Here is a 22,771-nt window from a genome sequence, read left to right as displayed (position 1 = left end):
GGGTGCGATCGGCACATGGAGATAAGCATCCTTGATGTCAATTGATGCTAGGAAGTCTCCTTGTGACATCGAGGCTTCAGAGTGTTCACCGCCTGAAAAAGTGCATCGGCTCACTCGGGGGGCGGAGATGTTCTGAAGAAACGAGTCTGAGGACGAGAGCCGAGCTGTATCCTGTAACCGTGAGACAGAATGTCTCTCACCCATCGGTCTTGGACTGGGGCAAGGACGAGACTGTCTAGTAACTTCATCCAATTGCTCGCCAAACAAACGGTCGCCAGAAAATGGCAAACCGGTTAAGAACTTCTTGGAAGCAGAGCCTGCCTTCCATTCACGTAGCCACATGGCCCTGCAGACTGCCACTGAATTGGTGGATGCTACCGCTGTACGGCTCGCAGAGTCCAGGAACGGCGTTCATGGCGTAGAACGAATAAACCTACGCCTGAGAAGTGAAGGACACAACCTGCGTGGCAGAGGTATGTGCAACCGCAATAATCTCAGCCAGAGAAGCTGAGATAGCTTGGAGTGCCCTCACGGCTGCGAAGGCTGGAGCAAAAGATGCGACTATGGCTTCATAGATGGATTTCATCATAAGCGGTATTTGCCCCTAATACTACGGATCTAGCCGCCAGCCTAGAGACTGGAGGATCCACCCTGTGACACTGAGCCCAACCGTTAAGCACGTCAGGGGGGAAAAGGGTAACGCGTGTCAATAAGGCGCTTAGTAAGCGCTTGTTCGTCAAGTTCTGTGCTACTGGACGGCCCCTCTGGAGTTAGAGTGATCGAAAACACGCACTCCTGATGAATTCGGGGAAGGTTCCCAGCGGGCCCGCTTAGCCTATCATAGGCCGCGGTCCGTGACGGAGTTCTCACCGTGGGATCTGGGTGTTACCCCAGGATGTTGTACCGACCCAGAGGGACCCGGGAGCGATGAACTCACAGCTCCCTGGCCCTGTGTTATCGGTCTGGACTGCAAGGCTTCCAGTATCTTAGCGGACCCCCTGTCCATAGACAGAGTCCTGGAATGTGAAAGCTATTCAGAGATTTGTTGATTCCATCATGCAAACTCTGTCGCTGTCATCTGTGCAGTGCCTGTAATATAGCCGCACAAGAGGTACCGGTTGTAAAATAAGCCAGTGCCTTGGCACCCTTACTCTTTAAGAGCAGACAACAGCATGTCGTCCGCAGAGTAATCAGTGAGGGTATACAGCCAAAAGCAAATAATGCTGTCGAACAGTGAGATCATATACCATATAAATAAACATATATCATATCATATCATATCATATCATATCATATCATATCATATCATATCATATCATATCATATCATATCATATCATATCATATCATATCATATCATATCATATCATATCATATCATATCATATCATATCATATCATATCATATCTATATATATATATATATATATATATAGTGTGAGGTAGCACGGTCGGCTGCGCAGCAGAAGACACGGGATCCAGGCATATAGGTTCACAGCACACGGTTTTAATCTTCAAACAAAAGTCCATAACACAATACATGTGCCTCTCCAGCAGAAAACTCAGGGAGTTCTGTTCACTCCCTCACACCCGGCACACCTGCCCTTGTTCCTGATTCTATTTAACCCTTCCTTCAGTCTGTAGGGAAACAGCATTAACCCTATAGTGGATTTACTTTCTATCATGGAGTGATCACAACCTGGGCGAGACATACCGGCCGTCATAGATAACCCCGGTCACAGTCTCACATACCCCCCCCCTCAGTTCAAGCGTGCGGGGTTGAACTCCAGCCATCAAACACGGGCCGCGGGACAAGGCATCGGCGTTGCCCTGCAACCTACCGGCCCGGTGTTCAACCGTAAACCGGAAGTTCTGCAGAGAAAGGAACCACCGGGTAACCCGGGCATTCCGTTCCTTGGCGGACCTCATCCAGACCAGTGGAGAGTGATCCGTCACCAAGCGAAACTGCCGTCCCAGCAGGTAATAGCGTAGGGACTCCAAGGCCCACTTGATCGCCAGGCACTCCTTCTCCACTACGCTATAATTCCGCTCGGGAGGGGTGAGCTTCCTACTCAAGAAGGTGACGGGGTGTTCCTCCCCCTGAACCACCTGAGACAGTACTGCCCCCAGGCCGACCTCCGAGGCGTCAGTCTGTACAATGAACTCCTTCCGGAAATCAGGGTTGACCAGAACGGGCTGTCCGCACAGGACCTCCTTCAGGGCCCGGAAGGAGTCCTCGGCCTGCGGAGTCCAGCGCACCATGACGGACTTCTTGCCTTTGAGAAGGTCCGTCAAGGGGGCTGATAGTCCCGCAAAATCCTTTACAAACCTCCTGTAGTACCCCACGATACCCAGGAAGGCCCTAACCTGCTTCGTGGTCAGGGGTCTAGGCCACTTCTGGATCGCCTCAACCTTGTTAATTTGGGGCTTAATCACTCCTTGGCCTATCACGTAGCCCAAGTAGCGGGCTTCCGTGAGTCCCAATGCACATTTCTTGGGATTGGCTGTCAGTCCGGCTGTTCGAAGCGCGTCCACCACCGCTTGTACCTGTTCCAAGTGGGTCTGCCAATCGGAGCTATAAATAATGATGTCATCCAGGTACGCTGATGCATACGCCTGGTGGGGTTCCAGCACTAAGTCCATCAACCTCTGGAACGTGGCTGGAGCGCCATGTAACCCAAAAGGCAAGACAACATAGTGGAAGAGACCCTCCGGCGTAACAAAAGCGGTTTTCTCCTTGGCGGACTCCGTCAGTGGCACCTGCCAGTACCCCTTGGTCAGGTCGAGCGTGGTAAAATACCGCGCCTGTCCCAGCCTATCAATCAGCTCATCCACTCTGGGCATGGGGTAGAGATCGAACTTGGATATTTCGTTCAATCTCCTAAAGTCATTGCAGAACCTTAAGGAGCCATCGGGTTTTGGTATTAGGACGATCGGACTAGCCCATTCACTCCGGGATTTTTCGATGACCCCCAGGCGTAACATTGTCTTTACTTCCTCTGATATGGCTTGTCGTCGAGCCTCCGGTACCCGGTATGACTTCAGGCGTACCTTCAGGTGGGGCTCGGTGACAATATCATGTCGTATCAGACTGGTCCTACCGGGCAGCTCGGAGAAGACATCGGGGTTCTGCTGAACCAACCGTCTGGCCTCTCGCCTCTGTTGCTTGGTGAGGGCTTCTCCAATCCTTACTTCCGGTTCGTCCTCTCCGGAGGTTGCTGGAGCCGGAGGTGAAGGACCCGAAGAGGAGGGAGATGGGGAAAAAACAGCCATCAGGCTTTCCCGTTCCTGCCAGGGTTTTAATAGGTTGACATGGTATATTTGTTCAGGTTTCCGCCTACCGGGCTGCAATACTTTATAGTTAACCACCCCGACGCTTTCCTTTATCTCGTAGGGGCCTTGCCACTGAGCCAGGAATTTACTCTCCGCCGTGGGGATTAATACCAACACCCGATCCCCGGGTTTAAAGGTCCGCACGGTGGCTTGTCTATTGTAGCGGCCGCTTTGCGCGGCCCGAGCCTCCTGTAAATGCTCCTTCACAATTGGCATGACCGCGCTTATGCGGTTCTGCATACCCAAAATGTGTTCAATCACACTTTTATGGGGGGTGGGCTCTTGCTCCCATGTTTCCTTTGCCAGGTCCAACAATCCCCGGGGATGTCGCCCGTATAACAACTCAAAAGGCGAAAACCCCGTGGATGCCTGTGGCACCTCACGAATGGCAAACATCAAATAGGGAAGCATCATATCCCAGTCTTTCCCGTCTTTTGAAATCACCCTTTTTAGCATGGTTTTCAGGGTTTTATTGAAACGCTCCACTAAACCGTCCGTTTGAGGATGGTACACAGACGTACGCAACTGCTTGATCTGGAGTAGCCGGCATAGCTCTTTGGTCACTTTAGACATGAATGGGGTCCCCTGATCCGTAAGGATCTCCTTGGTCAACCCCACCCGGCAGAACACAGCAAACAACTCCCGAGCTATAAGCTTTGCTGCAGTATGTCTGAGAGGTATCGCCTCGGGATACCGGGTGGCATAGTCAACGATCACTAGGATGTGTTGGTGCCCTCGAGCGGACTTTACGAGGGGCCCCACCAGATCCATCCCTATCCGTTCAAAAGGGACTTCTATAATGGGTAACGGTACCAACGGACTGCGAAAATGGGTCAGGGGTGCGGTAAGCTGACACTCCGGGCAGGTTTCGCAGAACCGTTTTACCTCCCCAAAGACTCCGGGCCAATAGAACCTTTGCAATATTCGCTCCTGCGTTTTCTTGACCCCCAGGTGGCCACTCATCAGGTGTTTATGAGCCAAGTCGAGGACCCGCCGACGATGCGGCTGGGGCACCACCAACTGCTCTACCCCCACGCCCCGTATTTCATCTACCCGGTAGAGTAAATCCTGCTTAAGAGCGAAATGGGGGTACCTTACCTGGGCACCGGGCAGCTGTGCCACCCCGTCAATTACTGTCACCCGACTTCGGGCATGTATTAATGTAGGGTCCTGGAGTTGGGCAGTCCCAAACGTATCCGGGGACGCCTCCAACTCCGGGATGGGTTCGACCGTCTCAGCCTCTCCTGCCAGTACCTCTAGGGGCGACCTATCGGGTTCACATTCTGTCCCTATCATGGGGACCCCTACGGCAGGTGTCCCGGATTCAGGATTGTAGGGCTCAGGTCCCGGACTGACCAATATCTGAGGAGACTTAGGGGGTCCCTTCCATAAAGTCCAAAAATAGGGCAGATCCCTTCCTAGGATCAAGTCATAAGGAAGAGTGTTAAGAAGTCCCACCTCATGTTGCACCTGACCGCAAGGTGCTGTGATGGTGACAATCCGCGTGGGATAGTCTCGGCGGTCCCCATGTATGCAAACCACCCCCACGGTACGTCCTGTGGCCTTTACTTTAGCCCTCAAGGTGGATCGCACAAGGGTCACTAAGCTTCCGGAATCCAACAATCCTGTAACCGGACATCCATTCACCTGTATTTGGCACAAGTGGGGCTCCGTCTCTGGGGAGACCAGGTCAGCGGTACACACCACCTGAGCATACATTGAACCCCGCCGGGTAACCCCACAATCCATGGGCTCCGTGGTGAGTGGACACTGGGCTTCCATATGTCCCACCCGCTGGCACCGCCAACATCTAATGGGGACGGAAACACCCTTGACGGGTTGTCGTTTAGGGTACAGAACCTTCCGGACCTCAGGATTGGCGGCCGCGGCCTCAGGCGGGACGGTAGGGGACTCCTTCACCGTTGTCGGCGGTGGGTCCTTGGCCCTAGGCTTGGAGGGGCCGGACCGACGGGCGGTACGCAAAGTCTCAGTGTCCCGTATCAAGTCCTGCGTAGCCACATGCCGCTCTACCAGGGACACTAACTGGTCCAGGGTACTCAGGTCACCCTGTCCTACCCACCGTTGAACGGTGACGGGTAAAGTGCGCACAAAACGATCCACTACTACCCTTTCCACCATCTGCGCCGGGCTCAGAGTGTCAGGCTGCAACCATTTTTTTACAAGATGCAACAAGTCATAGGCCTGGGAGCGTACGGGTTTGGCTTCCTCATAGAACCACTGATTTACCCGCTGAGCCCGTACATAGGTATTCACCCCCAACCGTGCCAGTATTTCGGCTTTTAGGGTCACATAGTCAATGGCGTCCTCGGGTTTGGGCTGTAGTATAGCCGCTCGAATCCAGGACATGCGCAGCTGGGTCACCAGGGATGGATGCTACACCTCACCGGCTGTGATGCCCGCCGATTCTCCACCATATGTGAGGTAGCACGGTCGGCTGCGCAGGAGAAGACACGGGATCCAGGCATATAGGTTCACAGCACACGGTTTTAATCTTCAAACAAAAGTCCATAACACAATACATGTGCCTCTCCAGCAGAAAACTCAGGGAGTTCTGTTCACTCCCTCACACCCGGCACACCTGCCCTTGTTCCTGATTCTATTTAACCCTTCCTTCAGTCTGTAGGGAAACAGCATTAACCCTATAGTGGATTTACTTTCTATCATGGAGTGAGCACAACCTGGGCGAGACATACCGGCCGTCATAGATAACCCCGGTCACAGTCTCACAATATATATACACTGCGGCACCAAGGGGGGGACAGCACCTGAAAAACTGGTGCCCCCCAGTGCTCAGTGAGGGGGAAGGAGGATACCAACGTATGCTCCAGCCCTCCCTGCCGACGTCCAGTCGGCCGTCCCGTCGTTACTCCTGACTGGCAGGCCCGAGAACGGGAGTATATGGCACTAGGCCGTAAGAGCCGGGGACTAAATTTAAAAACGCGGCCGGCAAACATGGCGCGGTCGGCGCGGTAGTCCCAGTCTCACAAACCAGTCAGCAACCGCTGCGGCGTTTGTAACACAGATGCTGCATGCACCGTCCCTCAGGGGACACAGAGTACCTTATGATGCAGGGCTCTGTCCCTGTAGTCACAAAAGTGCGGGAATCTGGTGGCCTATAGTGATCAGTGAGGGGGGGCGGAGGACAGCGAGGTGCGCTCCAGCCCTCACTGTCGGCATCATACCGACCGTCCCGCCTTTCTCCCTGACTGGCAGGCTCAGGGGCGGGAGTTTAACACACTAGGCCGCAAAAGCCGGGGACTAAAGTAAAAACCGCGGCCGGCAAACAGGCACGGTCGGCGCGGTAGTCCCAGACAAAAAATCCACACCGCAGTCGCAGCTGCGTCTGAGGCCAAGGTGCTTCATGCACCGTCCCAACGGAGACACAGAGTACCTGTAGATGCAGGGCCATGTCCCTGACGATACTCCGTCTCCTGTCCGGCAGATTCCCCCAGGGGCTGCGGATGTGGCTTGTGGCCACCAGATTCCCTGCCCCGGGTCTCCCTCAGCTGCAGCCAGAAGTTGCTGAAAACATGGCTGACGGCGTTCTCTGAGGAGGAGGGAGGCGTGGGCGTAGTCACAAAAAGTGCGGGAATCTGGTGCCCCAGCGTGAGTAGTGAGGGGGGCGGAGGACAGCTCAGTGTACTCCAGCCCTCACTGTCGGCGTCATACCGACCGTCCCGCCCTTTTCCCTGATTGGCAGGCCTGGGGGCGGGAGAATCCCATACTAGGCCGCAAAAGCCGGGGACTAAAGTTAAAACCGCGGCCGGCCGGCAGTGCACGGTTGGCGCGGTAGTCCCGGACCCATACCCACGCCGCAGTCGCTGCAGCGTCTGGGCCCAAGGTGCTTTATGCGCCGTCCCAACGGGGACACAGAGTACCTGTGGATGCAGGGCCATGTCCCTGACGATACTCCGTCTCCTGTCCGGCAGATTCCCCCAGGGGCTGCGGAGGGAGACCGGTCCCAGTGTCTGGATGACCGGATAGGATCCCACTTCCCCAGAGCCCCTAAGGGATGGGGAAGGAAAACAGCATGTGGCTCCAGCCTTTGTACCCGCAATGGGTACCTCAACCTTAACAGCACCGCCGACTCAGAGTGGGGTGAGAAGGGAGCATGCTGGGGGCCCTGTTATGGGCCCTCTTTTCTTCCATCCGATATAGTCAGCAGCTGCTGCTGATTAAAACGTGGAGCTTGCGTGAATGTGTGCCTCCTTCCACACAAAGCAAAAAACTGAGGAGCCCGTGATGCACGGGAGGGTGTATAGCAGAGGGGAGGGGTTACACTTTTTAAAGTGTAATACTTTGTGTGGCCTCCGGAGGCATAAGCTATACACCCAATTGTCTGGGTCTCCCAATGGAGCGACAAAGAAAGATATGTTTTATAATGTGCTGGGAGAAATTAGGCAGTGAAATACTCCTTACTCCCTTGTTCTAGCTTCAAGGTTAGAGATGCAAACTGTATAATTGGGTTTCTTCCAATACACAAGCTCAGTTGATGACACTGGCTGAAGGAGAGAACATGTCTGTGTGTTCATTGTCTGATACATTGATATATCGGCACTGATATACAGCTAATACGACACAGTCTCTGGGATTCCCTGTATGAAGATACCATTAGCAGTCTTCACCCAAATTCCTCCCTTGACAACTTAAATTCTTGTAAGACCAAACCAAGCAACTGTGCAATTTACTGCTTTATAAAAAAATTTCTCTCCACTCTCAGGATTGGAGAGAATTCTTTAATGTCCCGTGGACTCAGAGAGGACTGTTACCCGGGTACAGAGACTGAGGCACTGACCAGATCGCTGGACCCCACCAGCCTCAGTCCCCCTGCGCTCCTCCCATCCACTTCTAGCAGCCTGGGACCCTCAATGTGGGCACCAGGGACCCCAGACTTTTAGGCCTGCCAGAGATTTCGCTCATGGAGGACGCAGTTTGGCGTGGTCTATAATGGCAGCTCCGGCAGCACCTTACCTTGGGAGGTAAACCGATGCGGTGAAATTTGCGACCCACTGTTGGCACTTTTTCTAAAGCGTATTTTTTGCCTCTTGATTTAGCACGATCTATTGCACTGTAGTTAAAGGTTTCGCTGACCAGCCAGACTGCCTTAAAAAGAAGACAAAAAAAGGGCGGGGGGGGGGGGGGGGGGGTTACAGGTAAGAGTTAAAAAGTGAAATCTGAAACTCTGGTTCCCAGGTGTTATACAGGAAGGCTGAAGATGAGGAACCTGCCAACAATAAACAGTTACAGCAGGCCATCAATCATACAGCAATGACCTGCAGCCAGTAACGTGGTGATAGAAACTATAAATGGTGCGAATGGAAATGGAAGCGTACAACTCCTCTGCTCCACAGCTCCAGCTGCAATATTGGGAGCAGAGTAAAGGATGATGGGTGAGAGCAGGCCGATCTGCCCCATCATCTCTCTCATGTACAGTCCCCCTGTAATCCATCCACAGGTCCAGAGCTTGTAATGTCCAGAGCTTGTAATGTACAATCCATGGTACGGAGAATTGTAAAACACAAAGGCCATTACCTTGGTTTTGGGTACAACTCCTAATCCTAGTTTTTCATCTACTAAATATGCTCCGGCTTCAGAGAGGTATCCCTGGTTCGGGACAAGGCAACCGCGACCAAAGCAGCAGGGGCAGCAGACTTTGTGAAAATATTTGGTCCATTTTGGGTTAAGGTGACCGTAAGGCTCTTCGGATTTTGGTTTAAACACTCCAATTATTTTCTAGAAAGGAAAGAAACAAGGAATTTAAAAAAAAAACAAAAAAAAAAAACACACACACACACAACAAAACCAGACAGTATCACAATGACTGATAACACCTCTATATACAGTAGATAACAGGATCCACCATTCCTCAATAAGCGATATCACAGCTCACCTCCTCCTCTTGTACAATGACTGATATCTACGGTAAATAGGTGTTAACACAAAATCCACGATTCTCAATCGGCGATCTCACAGCTCACCCCCTCCTCCTGTACAAAACCTCTATATACAGTAGATATCAGTCTTTGTACAGGAGGAGGGGGTGAGCTGTGAGATCGCTTATTGAGAATGGTGGATCCTGTTATCTACTGTATATAGAGGTTAACAGGATCCACCATTCTCAATAAGCGATCTCACAGCTCATCCCCTCCTGTACAAAGACTGATAACCCGCCATGCCCAATAGAAGATCTAACAGCTCACCTCCTCCCCCTCTTGTACAATCACTGATATCTACGGTAAATAGGTGTTAACACAAAATCCACCACTCAATCGGCAATCTCACAGGTCACCCCCCCTCCTCCTCCTGTATAATGACTAACAACACCTCTATATACAGTAGATAACAGGATCCATGAAGTACCATAGAAGGCGTCACAGTTCACCTCCTCCTGTACAATGACAAAACTCTATACACACACACACACACACACAAAATAGATAACAAGACCTGCCATTCACAATAGATATCACAGCTCACCTCCTCCTGTACAATGACTGATAACCCCTTCATATACAGTAAATAACAGGATACATCACGCACAATAGTAGGCGTCACAGTTAACCTCCTCCTGTACAATGAGTAACGATAGAGAGATGTTACTCATTGTACAGGAGGAGGTGAACTGTGACATCTATTGTGAATGGTGGGTCCTGATTGATATATATATATATATATATATATATCAGGACCCACCATTCACAATAGATGTCACAGTTCACCTCCTCCTCCAGTACAATGACTGAAAACACCTCTATATACAGTAGATAACACAGGATCCACCATTCACAATATTCACATGGCAGCGAGTATATGATATGCATACCCCAGGACAGAATCCGGCAGAAAGTCTGCATTTCGTAAACTTGCTGTCATGTGTCTACCGTTCCCGGCTCTGACACTGGAGAACCCTCACATAGCGCGATGTGAGGATTCAAAAGTCAAGACACAGTGAAAGCAGACTTGTCATTTTAGACAGAACAACCCCTTTATGAGTTATTTGCAGCCTTTTGATTGGTCAGTGACCAGTTTGGAGCAGATTTCATCAGGAGATGCACTTTTAATTTTCAAAACCTCTTCAGGAAGATAAAAAATAAAAATCCCTTAAACCCCTTCAAGCTGAGCAGTAGGTTTCCTGGTGCACGCTCAGGATCCGGCATGTGACTGACACCCACCGCTTTGGGATCTTTAACAAAGTAGCTTCCACTTGATCCCTGGGATATTCGCTCTGGGAAGACCCCGCTGTCGGTGGCTTGCTCCGCTCTGTGAATAATATCCGCAAATTCGATATCATCCAGGATGACGTTCAGATCCTCGTGAGCAGCGTGACCTACAGATAAAATAATGCAATTAATTGGGATATAGAGACAAGCACCCACCTATAAGACATAATATGACTCAGGGGCAGCTGTAATCAGACATCGGACCCCCCCAGTCACTGATTTACTGTCTAGTCCTCATATGTTGGATAACTCGCCCTGATGCCGGTGCAAGGCCTCATCATTTAACGGACAGAAGCAAATGTCATATACAGAACTTGCAGACGTCACGTGGACTTTTCCCGGCAGCAATCTTATGCTGCTTTCACACCAGTTTCTTGGCATCAAGCACAATCTGGCGCCGGATCAGTTTTTCCTCACAGTCTTGTATTAGCGCTGGATTGTGCCGCATGGCGTGCACCGGATCCGGCAAAATTTGTCTGTGCTACCGCCGGAAAGGACGCAGCATGCACGGCCTCTTTCACACATCAGTTTTTGCCATCATGCACAATCTGGCGATTTTTGGGAAAAAAAAAACCAAAACAAAACGGATCCAGTGTCTGATCCGTTTTTACACCTGTTTTTTTTTTTTTTTTTTTATGGGCGGCGCGGCAGCTCAGTGTTTAGCACTGCAGTCTTGCGGCGGCTCAGTGGTTAGCACTGCAGTCTTGCGGCGGCTCAGTGGTTAGCACTGCAGTCTTGCGGCGGCTCAGTGGTTAGCACTGCAGTCTTGCGGCGGCTCAGTGGTTAGCACTGCAGTCTTGCGGCGGCTCAGTGGTTAGCACTGCAGTCTTGCGGCGCTGGGGTCCTGGGTTCAAATCCCACCAAGGACACCATCTGCAAGGGGTTTGTATGTTCTCCCCGTGTTTGCGTGGGTTTCCTCCCACACTCCAAAGACATACAGATAGGGACTCTAGATTGTGAGCCCCAATGGGGACAGTATTGCTGATTTATATAAAGCGCTGTGGAATTAATAGCGCTATATAAATCAATAAAATTATTATTTTGAGCCCGGATTGTGCCGCATGGCCTCGCGTTTCATCCTGCGTGCGACAGATCTGGTGAATTTTGTCTGTGCAGCCACCGAAAGCAAAGCGCAATGCAACGTTTGTGACCGGCAAAAAAACAAAAAAAAAAAAAACACGGACGGCGACGGATCCGGCGTGTTGTATAATGGAAGCCTATGGGCGCCGGATCCGTCGTAATGCGGCAAAAAAAACGCAAAGCAGCGACGGATTGCGTTTTTTTTAAACTGAGCATGCTCAGAATCACAATTCATCCGTCGAAAAAAAAAAACCCAATGCGATGGATACTTTGACGGATTGTGCCTGATGCCAAAAAAACTGATGTGTGAAAGTAGCCTTAGGCTATGTGCACACACTGCGTTTTTGGCAGCTATAAAATGCACAAAAAAACGCACCCGCGGCAAAAAAAACGCATTTTACCGCGTTTTGGGCTGCGTTTTTTATCTTTGTGCTTTTTTGCGTTTTTCCAATGCATTGCATGGAGGAAAACACAGGAAAGAATTGACATGTCCATTTTTTTAAGCTCAAAAACGCAGCTTTAAAAAAAAAAAAAAAAAAAAAAAAAAAAAAAAGTTGTGTGCGGACAGTAAAGAAGGGAATTTTGTTTACTTACCGTAAATTCCTTTTCTTCTAGCTCCAATTGGGAGACCCAGACAATTGGGTGTATAGGCTATGCCTCCGGAGGCCGCACAAAGTATTACACTAAAAGTGTAAAGCCCCTCCCCTTCTGCCTATACACCCCCCGTGCTCCCACGGGCTCCTCAGTTTTGGTGCAAAAGCAAGAAGGAGGAAAAAAATTATAAACTGGTTTAAAGTAAATTCAATCCGAAGGAATATCGGAGAACTGAAACCATTCAACATGAACAACATGTGTACACAAAAAAACAGGGGCGGGTGCTGGGTCTCCCAATTGGAGCTAGAAGAAAAGGAATTTACGGTAAGTAAACAAAATTCCCTTCTTTGTCGCTCCATTGGGAGACCCAGACAATTGGGACGTCCAAAAGCAGTCCCTGGGTGGGTAAATAATACCTCATAATAGAGCCGCAACCGGCTCCGTCCTACAGGTGGGCAACCGCCGCCTGAAGGACTCGCCTACCTAGGCTGGCATCTGCCGAAGCATAGGTATGTACCTGATAGTGTTTCGTGAAAGTGTGCAGGCTCGACCAGGTAGCCGCCTGACACACCTGCTGAGCCGTAGCCTGGTGCCTCAAAGCCCAGGACGCTCCCACGGCTCTGGTAGAATGGGCCTTCAGCCCTGAGGGAACCGGAAGCCCAGCAGAACGGTAAGCTTCGAGAATTGGTTCCTTGATCCAACGAGCCAGGGTTGATTTGGAAGCCTGTGACCCTTTACGCTGGCCAGCGACAAGGACAAAGAGTGAATCCGAGCGGCGCAGGGGCGCCGTACGAGAAATGTAGAGTCTGAGTGCTCTCACCAGATCTAACAAGTGCAAATCCTTTTCATATTGGTGAACTGGATGAGGACAAAAAGAGGGTAAGGAGATATCCTGATTGAGATGAAAGGGGGATACCACCTTAGGGAGAAATTCCGGAACCGGACGCAGAACCACCTTGTCCTGGTGAAACACCAGGAAAGGGGCTTTGCATGACAATGCTGCCAGCTCAGACACTCTCCGAAGTGAAGTGACTGCTACTAGGAAAACCACTTTCTGCGAAAGGCGTGCGAGAGAAATATCCCTCATTGGCTCGAACGGTGGTTTCTGAAGAACCATCAGCACCCTGTTCAGATCCCAGGGTTCCAACGGACGTTTGTAAGGAGGAACGATGTGACAAACCCCCTGCAGGAACGTGCGTACCTGTGGAAGTCTGGCCAGGCGCTTCTGAAAAAAACACAGAGCGCAGAGACTTGTCCCTTAAGGGAGCCGAGTGACAAACCCTTTTCCAATCCAGACTGAAGAAAGGACAGGAAAGTGGGCAAGGCAAATGGCCAGGGAGAAAAACCCCGAACAGAGCACCACGACAGGAATATTTTCCACGTCCTGTGGTAGATCTTGGCGGACGTTGGTTTCCTAGCCTGTCTCATAGTGGCAATGACCTCCTGGGATAATCCTGAAGACGCTAAGATCCAGGACTCAATGGCCACAGTCAGGTAGAGGGCCGCAGAATTCAGATGGAAAAACGGCCCTTGAGACAGCAAGTCTGGTCGGTCTGGTAGTGCCCACGGTTGGCCGACCGTGAGATGCCACAGATCCGGGTACCACGACCTCCTCGGCCAGTCTGGAGCGACGAGGATGGCGCGGCGGCAGTCGGCCCTGATCTTGCGTAACACTCTGGGCAACAGTGCCAGCGGAGGAAACACATAAGGGAGTTGAAACTGCGACCAATCTTGAACTAAGGAGTCTGCCGCCAAAGCTCTGTGATCGTGAGAACGTGCCATGAATGCCGTGACCTTGTTGTTGTGCCGGGACGCCATTAGGTCGACGTCCGGCATCCCCCAGCGGCAACATATCTCCTGAAACACGTCCGGGTGAAGGGACCATTCCCCTGCGTCCATGCCCTGGCGACTGAGAAAATCTGCTTCCCAGTTTTCCACGCCTGGGATGTGAACTGCGGAGATGGTGGAGGCCGTGGCTTCCACCCACATCAAAATCCGCCGGACTTCCTGGAAGGCTTGCCGACTGCGTGTTCCTCCTTGGTGGTTGATGTAAGCCACCGCTGTGGAGTTGTCCGACTGAATTCGGATCTGCTTGCCTTCCAGCCACTGCTGGAACGCTTTCAGGGCAAGGTACACTGCCCTGATCTCCAGAACATTGATCTGAAGTGAGGACTCTTGCTGGGTCCACGTACCCTGAGCCCTGTGGTGGAGAAAGACTGCTCCCCACCCTGACAGACTCGCGTCCGTCGTGACCACCGCCCAGGATGTGGGTAGGAAGGATTTCCCCTTCGATAATGAAGTGGGAAGAAGCCACCACCGAAGGGAAGCTTTGGTTGCCTGAGAGAGGGAGACGTTCTTGTCGAGGGACGTCGGCTTCCTGTCCCATTTGCGTAGGATGTCCCATTGAAGAGGACGCATGTGAAACTGCGCGAAAGGAACTGCCTCCATTGCTGCCACCATCTTCCCCAGGAAGTGCATGAGGCGCCTCAAGGGGTGTGACTGACCTTGAAGGAGAGATTGCACCCCCGTCTGTAGTGAACGCTGCTTGTTCAGCGGAAGCTTCACTATCGCTGAGAGGGTATGAAACTCCATGCCAAGATATGTCAGCGATTGGGCCGGTGTCAGATTTGACTTTGGAAAATTGATGATCCACCCGAAACTCTGGAGAGTCTCCAGAGTAGCGGTAAGGCTGTGCTGGCATGCCTCTTGAGAGGGAGCCTTGACCAGCAGGTCGTCTAAGTAAGGGATCACCGAGTGACCCTGAGAGTGGAGGACCGCAACTACTGCAGCCATGACCTTGGTGAAAACCCGTGGGGCTGTCGCCAGGCCGAACGGCAGTGCCACGAACTGAAGATGTTCGTCTCCTATGGCGAAGCGCAGATGCTCTGGAGCAATCGGTACGTGGAGATAAGCATCTTTGATATCGATCGATGCAAGGAAATCTCCTTGGGACATTGAGGCGATGACGGAGCGGAGGGATTCCATCCGGAACCGCCTGGACTTTACGTGTTTGTTGAGCAGTTTTAGGTCCAGGACAGGACGGAAAGACCCGTCCTTCTTTGGAACCACAAACAGGTTGGAGTAAAAACCGTGACCCTGTTGCTGAAGAGGAACAGGGACCACCACTCCTTCTGCCTTCAGAGTGCCCAGCGCCTGCAGAAGAGCATCGGTTCGCTCGGGAGGCGGAGATGTTCTGAAAAATCGAGTCGGAGGACGAGAGTTGAACTCTATCCTGTAACCGTGAGACAGAATGTCTCTCACCCAACGGTCTTTTACCTGTGGCAGCCAGGTGTCGGAAAAGCGGGAGAGCCTGCCACCGACCGAGGATGCGGTGTGAGGAGGCCGTAAGTCATGAGGAAGCCGCCTTGGTAGCGGCACCTCCGGCGGTCTTTTTAGGGCGTGACTTAGACCGCCATGGATCGGAGTTCCTCTGATCCTTCTGAGGCCTTTTGGACGAGGAGAATTGGGACCTGCCCGCACCCCGAAAGGACCGAAACCTCGACTGTCCCCTCCTCTGTTGGGGTAATTTTGGTTTGGCCTGGGGTAAGGATGTTTCCTTTCCCTTGGATTGTTTGATGATTTCATCCAGCCTCTCACCAAACAAACGGTCGCCAGAAATTCGCAAACCGGTTAAGCACTTTTTGGAAGCCGAATCTGCCTTCCATTCCCGTAGCCACAAGGCCCTGCGTATTGCCACCGAATTGTCGGCTGCAACCGCAGTATGGCTCGCAGAGTCCAGGACAGCATTAATAGCTTAGGACGCAAATGCCGACGTTAGAGAGGTTATGGACGCCACTTGCGGCGCAGACGTACGTGTGAGTGCGTCAATTTGCGCCTGACCCGCTGAGATAGCTTGGAGTGCCCATACGGCTGCGAATGCTGGAGCAAAAGACGCGCCGATAGCTTCATAGATGGATTTCAACCAGAGCTCCATCTGTCTGTCAGTGGCATCCTTCAGCGAAGCCCCCATCTTCAACTGCAACTATGGATCTAGCCGCCAGTCTGGAGATTGGAGGATCCACCTTGGGACACTGAGTCCAGCCCTTGACCACGTCAGGGGGGGAAGGGATAACGTGTATCCTTAAGGCGCTTGGAAAAACGCTTATCTGGACAAACTCGGTGTTTCTGGACTGCCTCTCTGAAGTCAGAGTGGTCCAGAAACATACTCGTTGTACGCTTGGGGAACCTGAAACGGAATTTCTCCTGCTGAGAGGCTGACTCCTCCACTGGAGGAGCCGAGGGAGAAATATCCAACATTTGATTTATGGACGCGATAAGATCATTCACTATGGCGTCACCATCAGGAGTATCAAGGTTGAGAGCGGCCTCAGGATCAGAATCCTGATCAGCTACCTCCGGGTCATCATACAGAGAGTCCTCCCTCTGAGACCCTGAACAATGTGATGAGGTCGAGGGGATTTCCCAGCGAGCTCGCTTAGGCGGTCTGGGGCTGCGGTCCGTGTCAGAGACCTCACCCCGGGATCTATGAGACACCCCGGGGGAACATTGTTGTCCCAACTGAGGGGAACCAGGGGGCAATGATTCCACAGTGCCCATGGTCTGAGATACCGGTCTGGACTGCAAAGCTTCTAGAATCTTAGCCATAGTCTCAGAAAGTCTTTCAGTAAAAACTGTAAACTCCGTCCCTGTCACCTGGACAGTGTTAGCAGGTGGTTCCCCCTGGGCCCCCCTTAGCAGAGGCTCCGGCTGAGTAAGTGCCACAGGGGCCGAGCAGTGCACACAATGAGGGTCAGTGGAACCTGCCGGTAGTGAAGCCTTACATGCGGCGCAGGCAGCATAGTAAGCCTGTGTTTTGGCACCCCTGCTTCTTGTGGGCGCCATGCTGTTGTCTCCCCTGAGAAACACAATAGGGTATATAGCCAGAACTAAACCGTGCACCATACAGTGTAAAGAATAGCCTATAAACATATAACCTATAATTACACTTCTGCACAAGTGGGGCCAGCACCTCAGGTGCTGCTTACCGGCCGCTTAAAGCGGTTGTGTGGCCACCAGAATCCCTGCCTGGGTCTCCCAGAGCTTGTCCCCCCTCTGCAGCGTCAGAGGAGCTGACAGGAATGGCTGCCGGCGTCCTGAGGAGAGGAGGGAGCCGTGGGCGTGACCCAGAAAGTGCGGGAACTGGTGCCCCACTGTGCACAGTGAGGGGGGTGGAGTATGCAAAAGCATGCTCCAGCCCTCAGTGCTGCCGTCCTGCACAGCGTCCCGCCCTTCCCCTGACTGGCAGGCCTGGGGGCGGGAAGAAAAAGACTAGGCCGCAAAAGCCGGGGACTCGAGTTATAAGCGCGGCCGCCGTATAAGCGCGGTCGGCGTGGAAGTCCCCGGCGCACTAACAGTCCCAGCCGCGCCACAGTAATAACAATGGTAGCGGCGGTCAGCGCGGTAGTCCCCATACACTAACACACTCAGCGACGCTGCAGTGTGTAATGGCACAAACGCGGTCAGCGCCGCGGTCCCCGGTGCACTAGCACACCCAGCAATGCTGGAGTGTTGCTGTGCGCGGTCCCCACGGGGACACAGAGTACCTCAAAGTCGCAGGGCCATGTCCCTGAACGATACTCGGCTCCTATCCAGCAGAGTCCTCAGGAGCTGTGGATGGAGCACGGTCTCAGTGCCTGGAGACCGATTAGGATCCCACTTCACCCAGAGCCCTAAGGGGGATGGGGAAGGAAAACAGCATGTGGGCTCCAGCCTCCGTACCCGCAATGGATACCTCAACCTTAACAACACCGCCGACAAGAGTGGGGTGAGAAGGGAGCATGCTGGGGGCCCTATATGGGCCCACTTTTCTTCCATCCGACATAGTCAGCAGCTGCTGCTGACTAAGCTGTGGAGCTTATGCGTGCATGTCTGCCTCCTTCGCACAAAGCAAAAAAACTGAGGAGCCCGTGGGAGCACGGGGGGGGTGTATAGGCAGAAGGGGAGGGGCTTTACACTTTTAGTGTAATACTTTGTGCGGCCTCCGGAGGCATAGCCTATACACCCAATTGTCTGGGTCTCCCAATGGAGTGACAAAGAAAATGAAAACTCAGACGGAAGACTAAGTTGAGAAAGTTGAGAAAACTTTGGGGAAGCAAAATCATGCAGTTTTGAGGCCAAAAACGCACCCGAAAAAAAACGCACTGTGTGCACATAGCCTTAGGGTTGAGCTAAAGTTTCCAAGTGACATGTAGGGGGAATAAACCCTAATCAATTATTTATGGAGAGCAATGTTGATCACACTGTAATGTTGCCTAATCTTTCAGTCCCCATGGGCTGAGTCATCCGCTCTCCAGACTTCTACCCTTGGATTAAGACGTCGCTTCTCAGCCATATACCCGTCTCCCGGTGAAGATAAAGACCTGTATGTGAGACTTGTCACCTCGTAATCAGTGCCATTGCACGATGCCATAAATAGGAGCGTGCGGGGCGGCCACGTGTGCAGCTGTGAGATGACATCAGTCACCCCGGACACATCTACCATGTGCAGACGATCAATCCAAATCCACCTGCACATAGCGGACCCTCACCAGGAGACACAAGACCTCTGGAGAGGGGTCCGGCCATAACCTGCGATGCACAAGCTCAAGCCATCAAAAATAGTTTAGTTGCGGTTAACAGTGCAGTGCAATGCAGCCAACATACGCCACGGTGTAACACGGAGCTGCTAGGAGGAATTGTATTAATAGATTTTAAATTAGCAGAGTCGTTCTTTTTTCCCGAGCTGTCGTTGTACGATATCACAGATTACACGTCCCCCGGTGTTAGTCGTCCTCGTTAACAGTCGTGTACAAGAGAGCAGGAAAGTAATTAGCACTTCACACTGGCAGACGGTGTCAGAAGGACCCTCCGAGACACCAGAGGTGTAATAACATCCGAGCGGAACTTTATGTAAGTGGCCAAAGTCACAACAGGACCATTTGATGGGAGGGATATATGGGTACAAGCAGGGAATGGAGATAGACGGCAACACGCTGCCACCTCTCCGCGCGCTGGTGATCGGATGCCAGCTGATGCAGGAGGACAAGCTCCTGGAGGTACCATCCTCATGGTCAGACATTTTTGGCACAGCATGCCCCTTTAAACCTCTGTGTAACAAGTCAGTCCAGTGCGGTATGCAAGCTTAAAAATTGCTTACTTTTCTAGTGCGCGCTCTTCATCCATGCTCGACAATAAGAGCGTTTACTTAAAAGATTAGAATAATGTCAACACTCAAGGGAAAAAACAAAAAAAAAACAAACAAACACTGAGCGATCATGTTCTCCAGGAAGCTTTCCCTCCACCATTTCTCCATCACCAAACCCAGACTCCTCCGTCAGATGCAGATAGAGCAGTGCGATCCATCACTGCACAGAACACGTCTCCTCCAGAGTCCAGTGGCAGCTTTACACCGCTCCATCTGACACTCTGTATTGGGCTTGGTGATGCACGGCTCGGCATTGGTGATGCACGGCATTGGGCTTGGTGATGCTCGGCATTGGGCTTGGTGATGCACGGCTCGGCATTGGGCTTGGTGATGCACGGCTCGGCATTGGGCTTGGTGATGCACGGCTCGGCATTGGGCTTGGTGATGCACGGCTCGGCATTGGGCTTGGTGATGCACGGCTCGGCATTGGGCTTGGTGATGCACGGCTCGGCATTGGGCTTGGTGATGCACGGCTCGGCATTGGGCTTGGTGATGCACGGCTCGGCATTGGGCTTGGTGATGCACGGCTCGGCATTGGGCTTGGTGATGCACGGCTCGGCATTGGGCTTGGTGATGCACGGCTCGGCATTGGGCTTGGTGATGCACGGCTCGGCATTGGGCTTGGTGATGCACGGCTGCAGTTGCTCGGCCATAAAGCCCCCGGCGGGTGCAGTGTTTGTGCTGATGTTACCAGAGGAGGTCTGGACTCTGCCATTATGGGGTCAGCAGAGCGGTGATTTTTCTGCCCTCTGCTCCTCAGCACTCGGACCCCCGCTCTGTAACGTTGCGGGGTCTCCACTTTGTGGCTGAATTGTTGCAGCTCCTTCCACTTCTCAATAATAACACTCACAGGTGATGGGGAAGATTCAGGAGGAAGAAATGTCAGGAATGGACTTGTTGCCCCGGTGGCTCCTATTACAGGATGCGCTGGTATCAGTGAGCTCTGTCATTTGTTAGTAAAGGCAGACGGCATGACCACAAATAAGGCTAGGTTCACATTTCCGTTGCTTATGATCAGTAAAAATCCGCCGCTCTGATAAACAATGCAATCCGTTTGGCGGATTCTGTTGTTCCCATAGACTTGTATGAGCGACGGATTGTGACTGATGACGCTGCGTTGCATCCGCCGCCCAACTGATCAGTCATGGAACGACTGACCGTCAGGCAGCAGGAATGTAGCGTTTTTTTGAGTAGCGGAATCCTTTTGATTTCGCTGCGCATGCGCTCTTGGCGGCCGAATGATCAGCTGATCGCTCATTAGCCGACTGCCAGGAGATCATCTGTTCGCTCTCAAAAGCCGGCGCCCAGCTAATGAGAGTGATCAGCTGATCGTTCTCATTTCATAACGGAATCCGCTTTCTCTTCCAATACTTGTCATCCGTGTATAACGCATCAGTCACAAGCGTCAAGCAACGCACGCGATTGATGCTAAACAACGGAAATGTGAACCTAGCCTAAGGCAGCATGACACATATATACCATTACTACAAATGCCCCCCTCGCTGTGCGCTCCCAGCAGGCAGCACCCCTTCACCGCACACTCCCCAACACTGATCGCCAGGCGGCGCCCACTCCCCCAAACTCCCCGCCAGGCAACGCACACTCACCCCCCCACTGACCGCCAGGCGGCACCCACCTCCCCAAACCGCACACTCCCCGCCAGACGGAGCCCACTCCCCCCCCCCCCCCCGGCAGGCGGCGCCCACTCCCCGACGCCGCACACTCCCCCCGGCAGGCGGCGCCCTCTCCCCGGCGCCGCACACTCCCCCCGGCAGGCGGCGCCCTCTCCCCGGCGCCGCACACTCCCCCCGGCAGGCGGCGCCCTCTCCCCGGCGCCGCACACTCCCCCCGGCAGGCGGCGCCCTCTCCCCGGCGCCGCACACTCCCCCCCGGCAGGCGGCGCCCTCTCCCCGGCGCCGCACACTCCCCCCGGCAGGCGGCGCCCTCTCCCCGGCGCCGCACACTCCCCCCCCGGCAGGCGGCGCCCTCTCCCCGGCGCCGCACACTCCCCCCGGCAGGCGGCGCCCTCTCCCCGGCGCCGCACACTCCCCCCCGGCAGGCGGCGCCCTCTCCCTGGCGCCGCACACTCCCCCCGGCGCCGCACACTCCCCCCGGCAGGCGGCGCCCTCTCCCCGGCACCGCACACTCCCCCCGGCAGGCGGCGCCCTCTCCCCCCGGCAGGCGGCGCCCTCTCCCCCCGGCACCGCACACTCCCCCCCGGCAGGCGGCGCCCTCTCCCCCCGGCAGGCGGCGCCCTCTCCCCCCGGCAGGCGGCGCCCTCTCCCCCCGGCACCGCACACTCCCCCCGGCAGGCGGCGCCCTCTCCCCGGCACCGCACACTCCCCCCGGCAGGCGGCGCCCTCTCCCCGGCACCGCACACTCCCCCCGGCAGGCGGCGCCCTCTCCCCGGCACCGCACACTCCCCCCGGCAGGCGGCGCCCTCTCCCCGGCACCGCACACTCCCCCCGGCAGGCGGCGCCCTCTCCCCGGCACCGCACACTCCCCCCGGCAGGCGGCGCCCTCTCCCCGGCACCGCACACTCCCCCCGGCAGGCGGCGCCCTCTCCCCGGCACCGCACACTCCCCCCGGCAGGCGGCGCCCTCTCCCCGGCACCGCACACTCCCCCCGGCACCGCACACTCCCCCCGGCAGGCGGCGCCCTCTCCCCGGCACCGCACACTCCCCCCGGCACCGCACACTCCCCCCGGCACCGCACACTCCCCCCGGCAGGCGGCGCCCTCTCCCCGGCACCGCACACTCCCCCCGGCAGGCGGCGCCCTCTCCCCGGCACCGCACACTCCCCCCGGCAGGCGGCGCCCTCTCCCCGGCACCGCACACTCCCCCCGGCAGGCGGCGCCCTCTCACCCGCACTGCTCAACAGACTGTCCCGGTCGGAGGACGAGCTGAGCCGCGCTCGCCCCTTCCTCGCCGCCGTCGGTGAGGAGACCCCGGGCCTCTTCAGCAGCGGCTCTTCCTCTCCGGCTTCCTCCTCCCGACCTCGACAGGGGAAGAACCTGACGGCATTACCCGGAGCCGCTCTGCCGCCCGTCTGTGCGGCAGTGACCGGAGTCTGGGGGGCGGCCGCTCCTTCATCCTCTGCAGACGACTCCAGGAACACTAACAATGGCGGAGACGCCGCCCGCTCCTCCTGCTTCTTCTCCTCCTGCTTCTTCTCCTCCTCCGCCATCACAACCGCCCGGGGACCGGTACATTAACACTTCGCGAGCCCCGGCGCCAGCCCGCACACTGACGGGAAGCGTCCACACACGTCACCACAGCCTGCGCTGCTCAGCCTGTGATTTACAGGCCTCCTATTGGCTGAGCCGTGTCATAAAAACTGCGC

At 54.2% G+C, this 22,771-nt stretch overlaps 1 protein-coding gene across 3 annotated transcripts in view; it reads right to left on the bottom strand.

Annotated features, from left to right (window-relative positions):
• PI4K2B (phosphatidylinositol 4-kinase type 2 beta) overlaps positions 1-22,771 on the bottom strand; it is a 37,562-nt gene extending 14,791 nt beyond the window's left edge. Inside the window, exons 1-4 of one of the 3 annotated variants that reach the window (XM_075328749.1) lie at positions 22,294-22,771; positions 10,525-10,679; positions 8,885-9,085; positions 8,324-8,455 (exon numbers count right to left, since the gene is read on the bottom strand). In XM_075328749.1, the coding sequence (XP_075184864.1) occupies positions 8,324-8,455; positions 8,885-9,085; positions 10,525-10,679; positions 22,294-22,615 (810 nt within the window). In that variant the 5' untranslated portion in view covers positions 22,616-22,771. The remainder of the gene's footprint in view (positions 1-8,323; positions 8,456-8,884; positions 9,086-10,524; positions 10,680-22,293) is intronic. The other 2 variants (XM_075328751.1, XM_075328750.1) reach the window with 2 other exon arrangements.

This window comes from Anomaloglossus baeobatrachus, chromosome 11, assembly GCF_048569485.1.
Source record: "Anomaloglossus baeobatrachus isolate aAnoBae1 chromosome 11, aAnoBae1.hap1, whole genome shotgun sequence".
Lineage (NCBI taxonomy): Eukaryota > Metazoa > Chordata > Amphibia > Anura > Aromobatidae > Anomaloglossus > Anomaloglossus baeobatrachus.
This window is presented reverse-complemented; position numbering and strand designations above follow the sequence as displayed.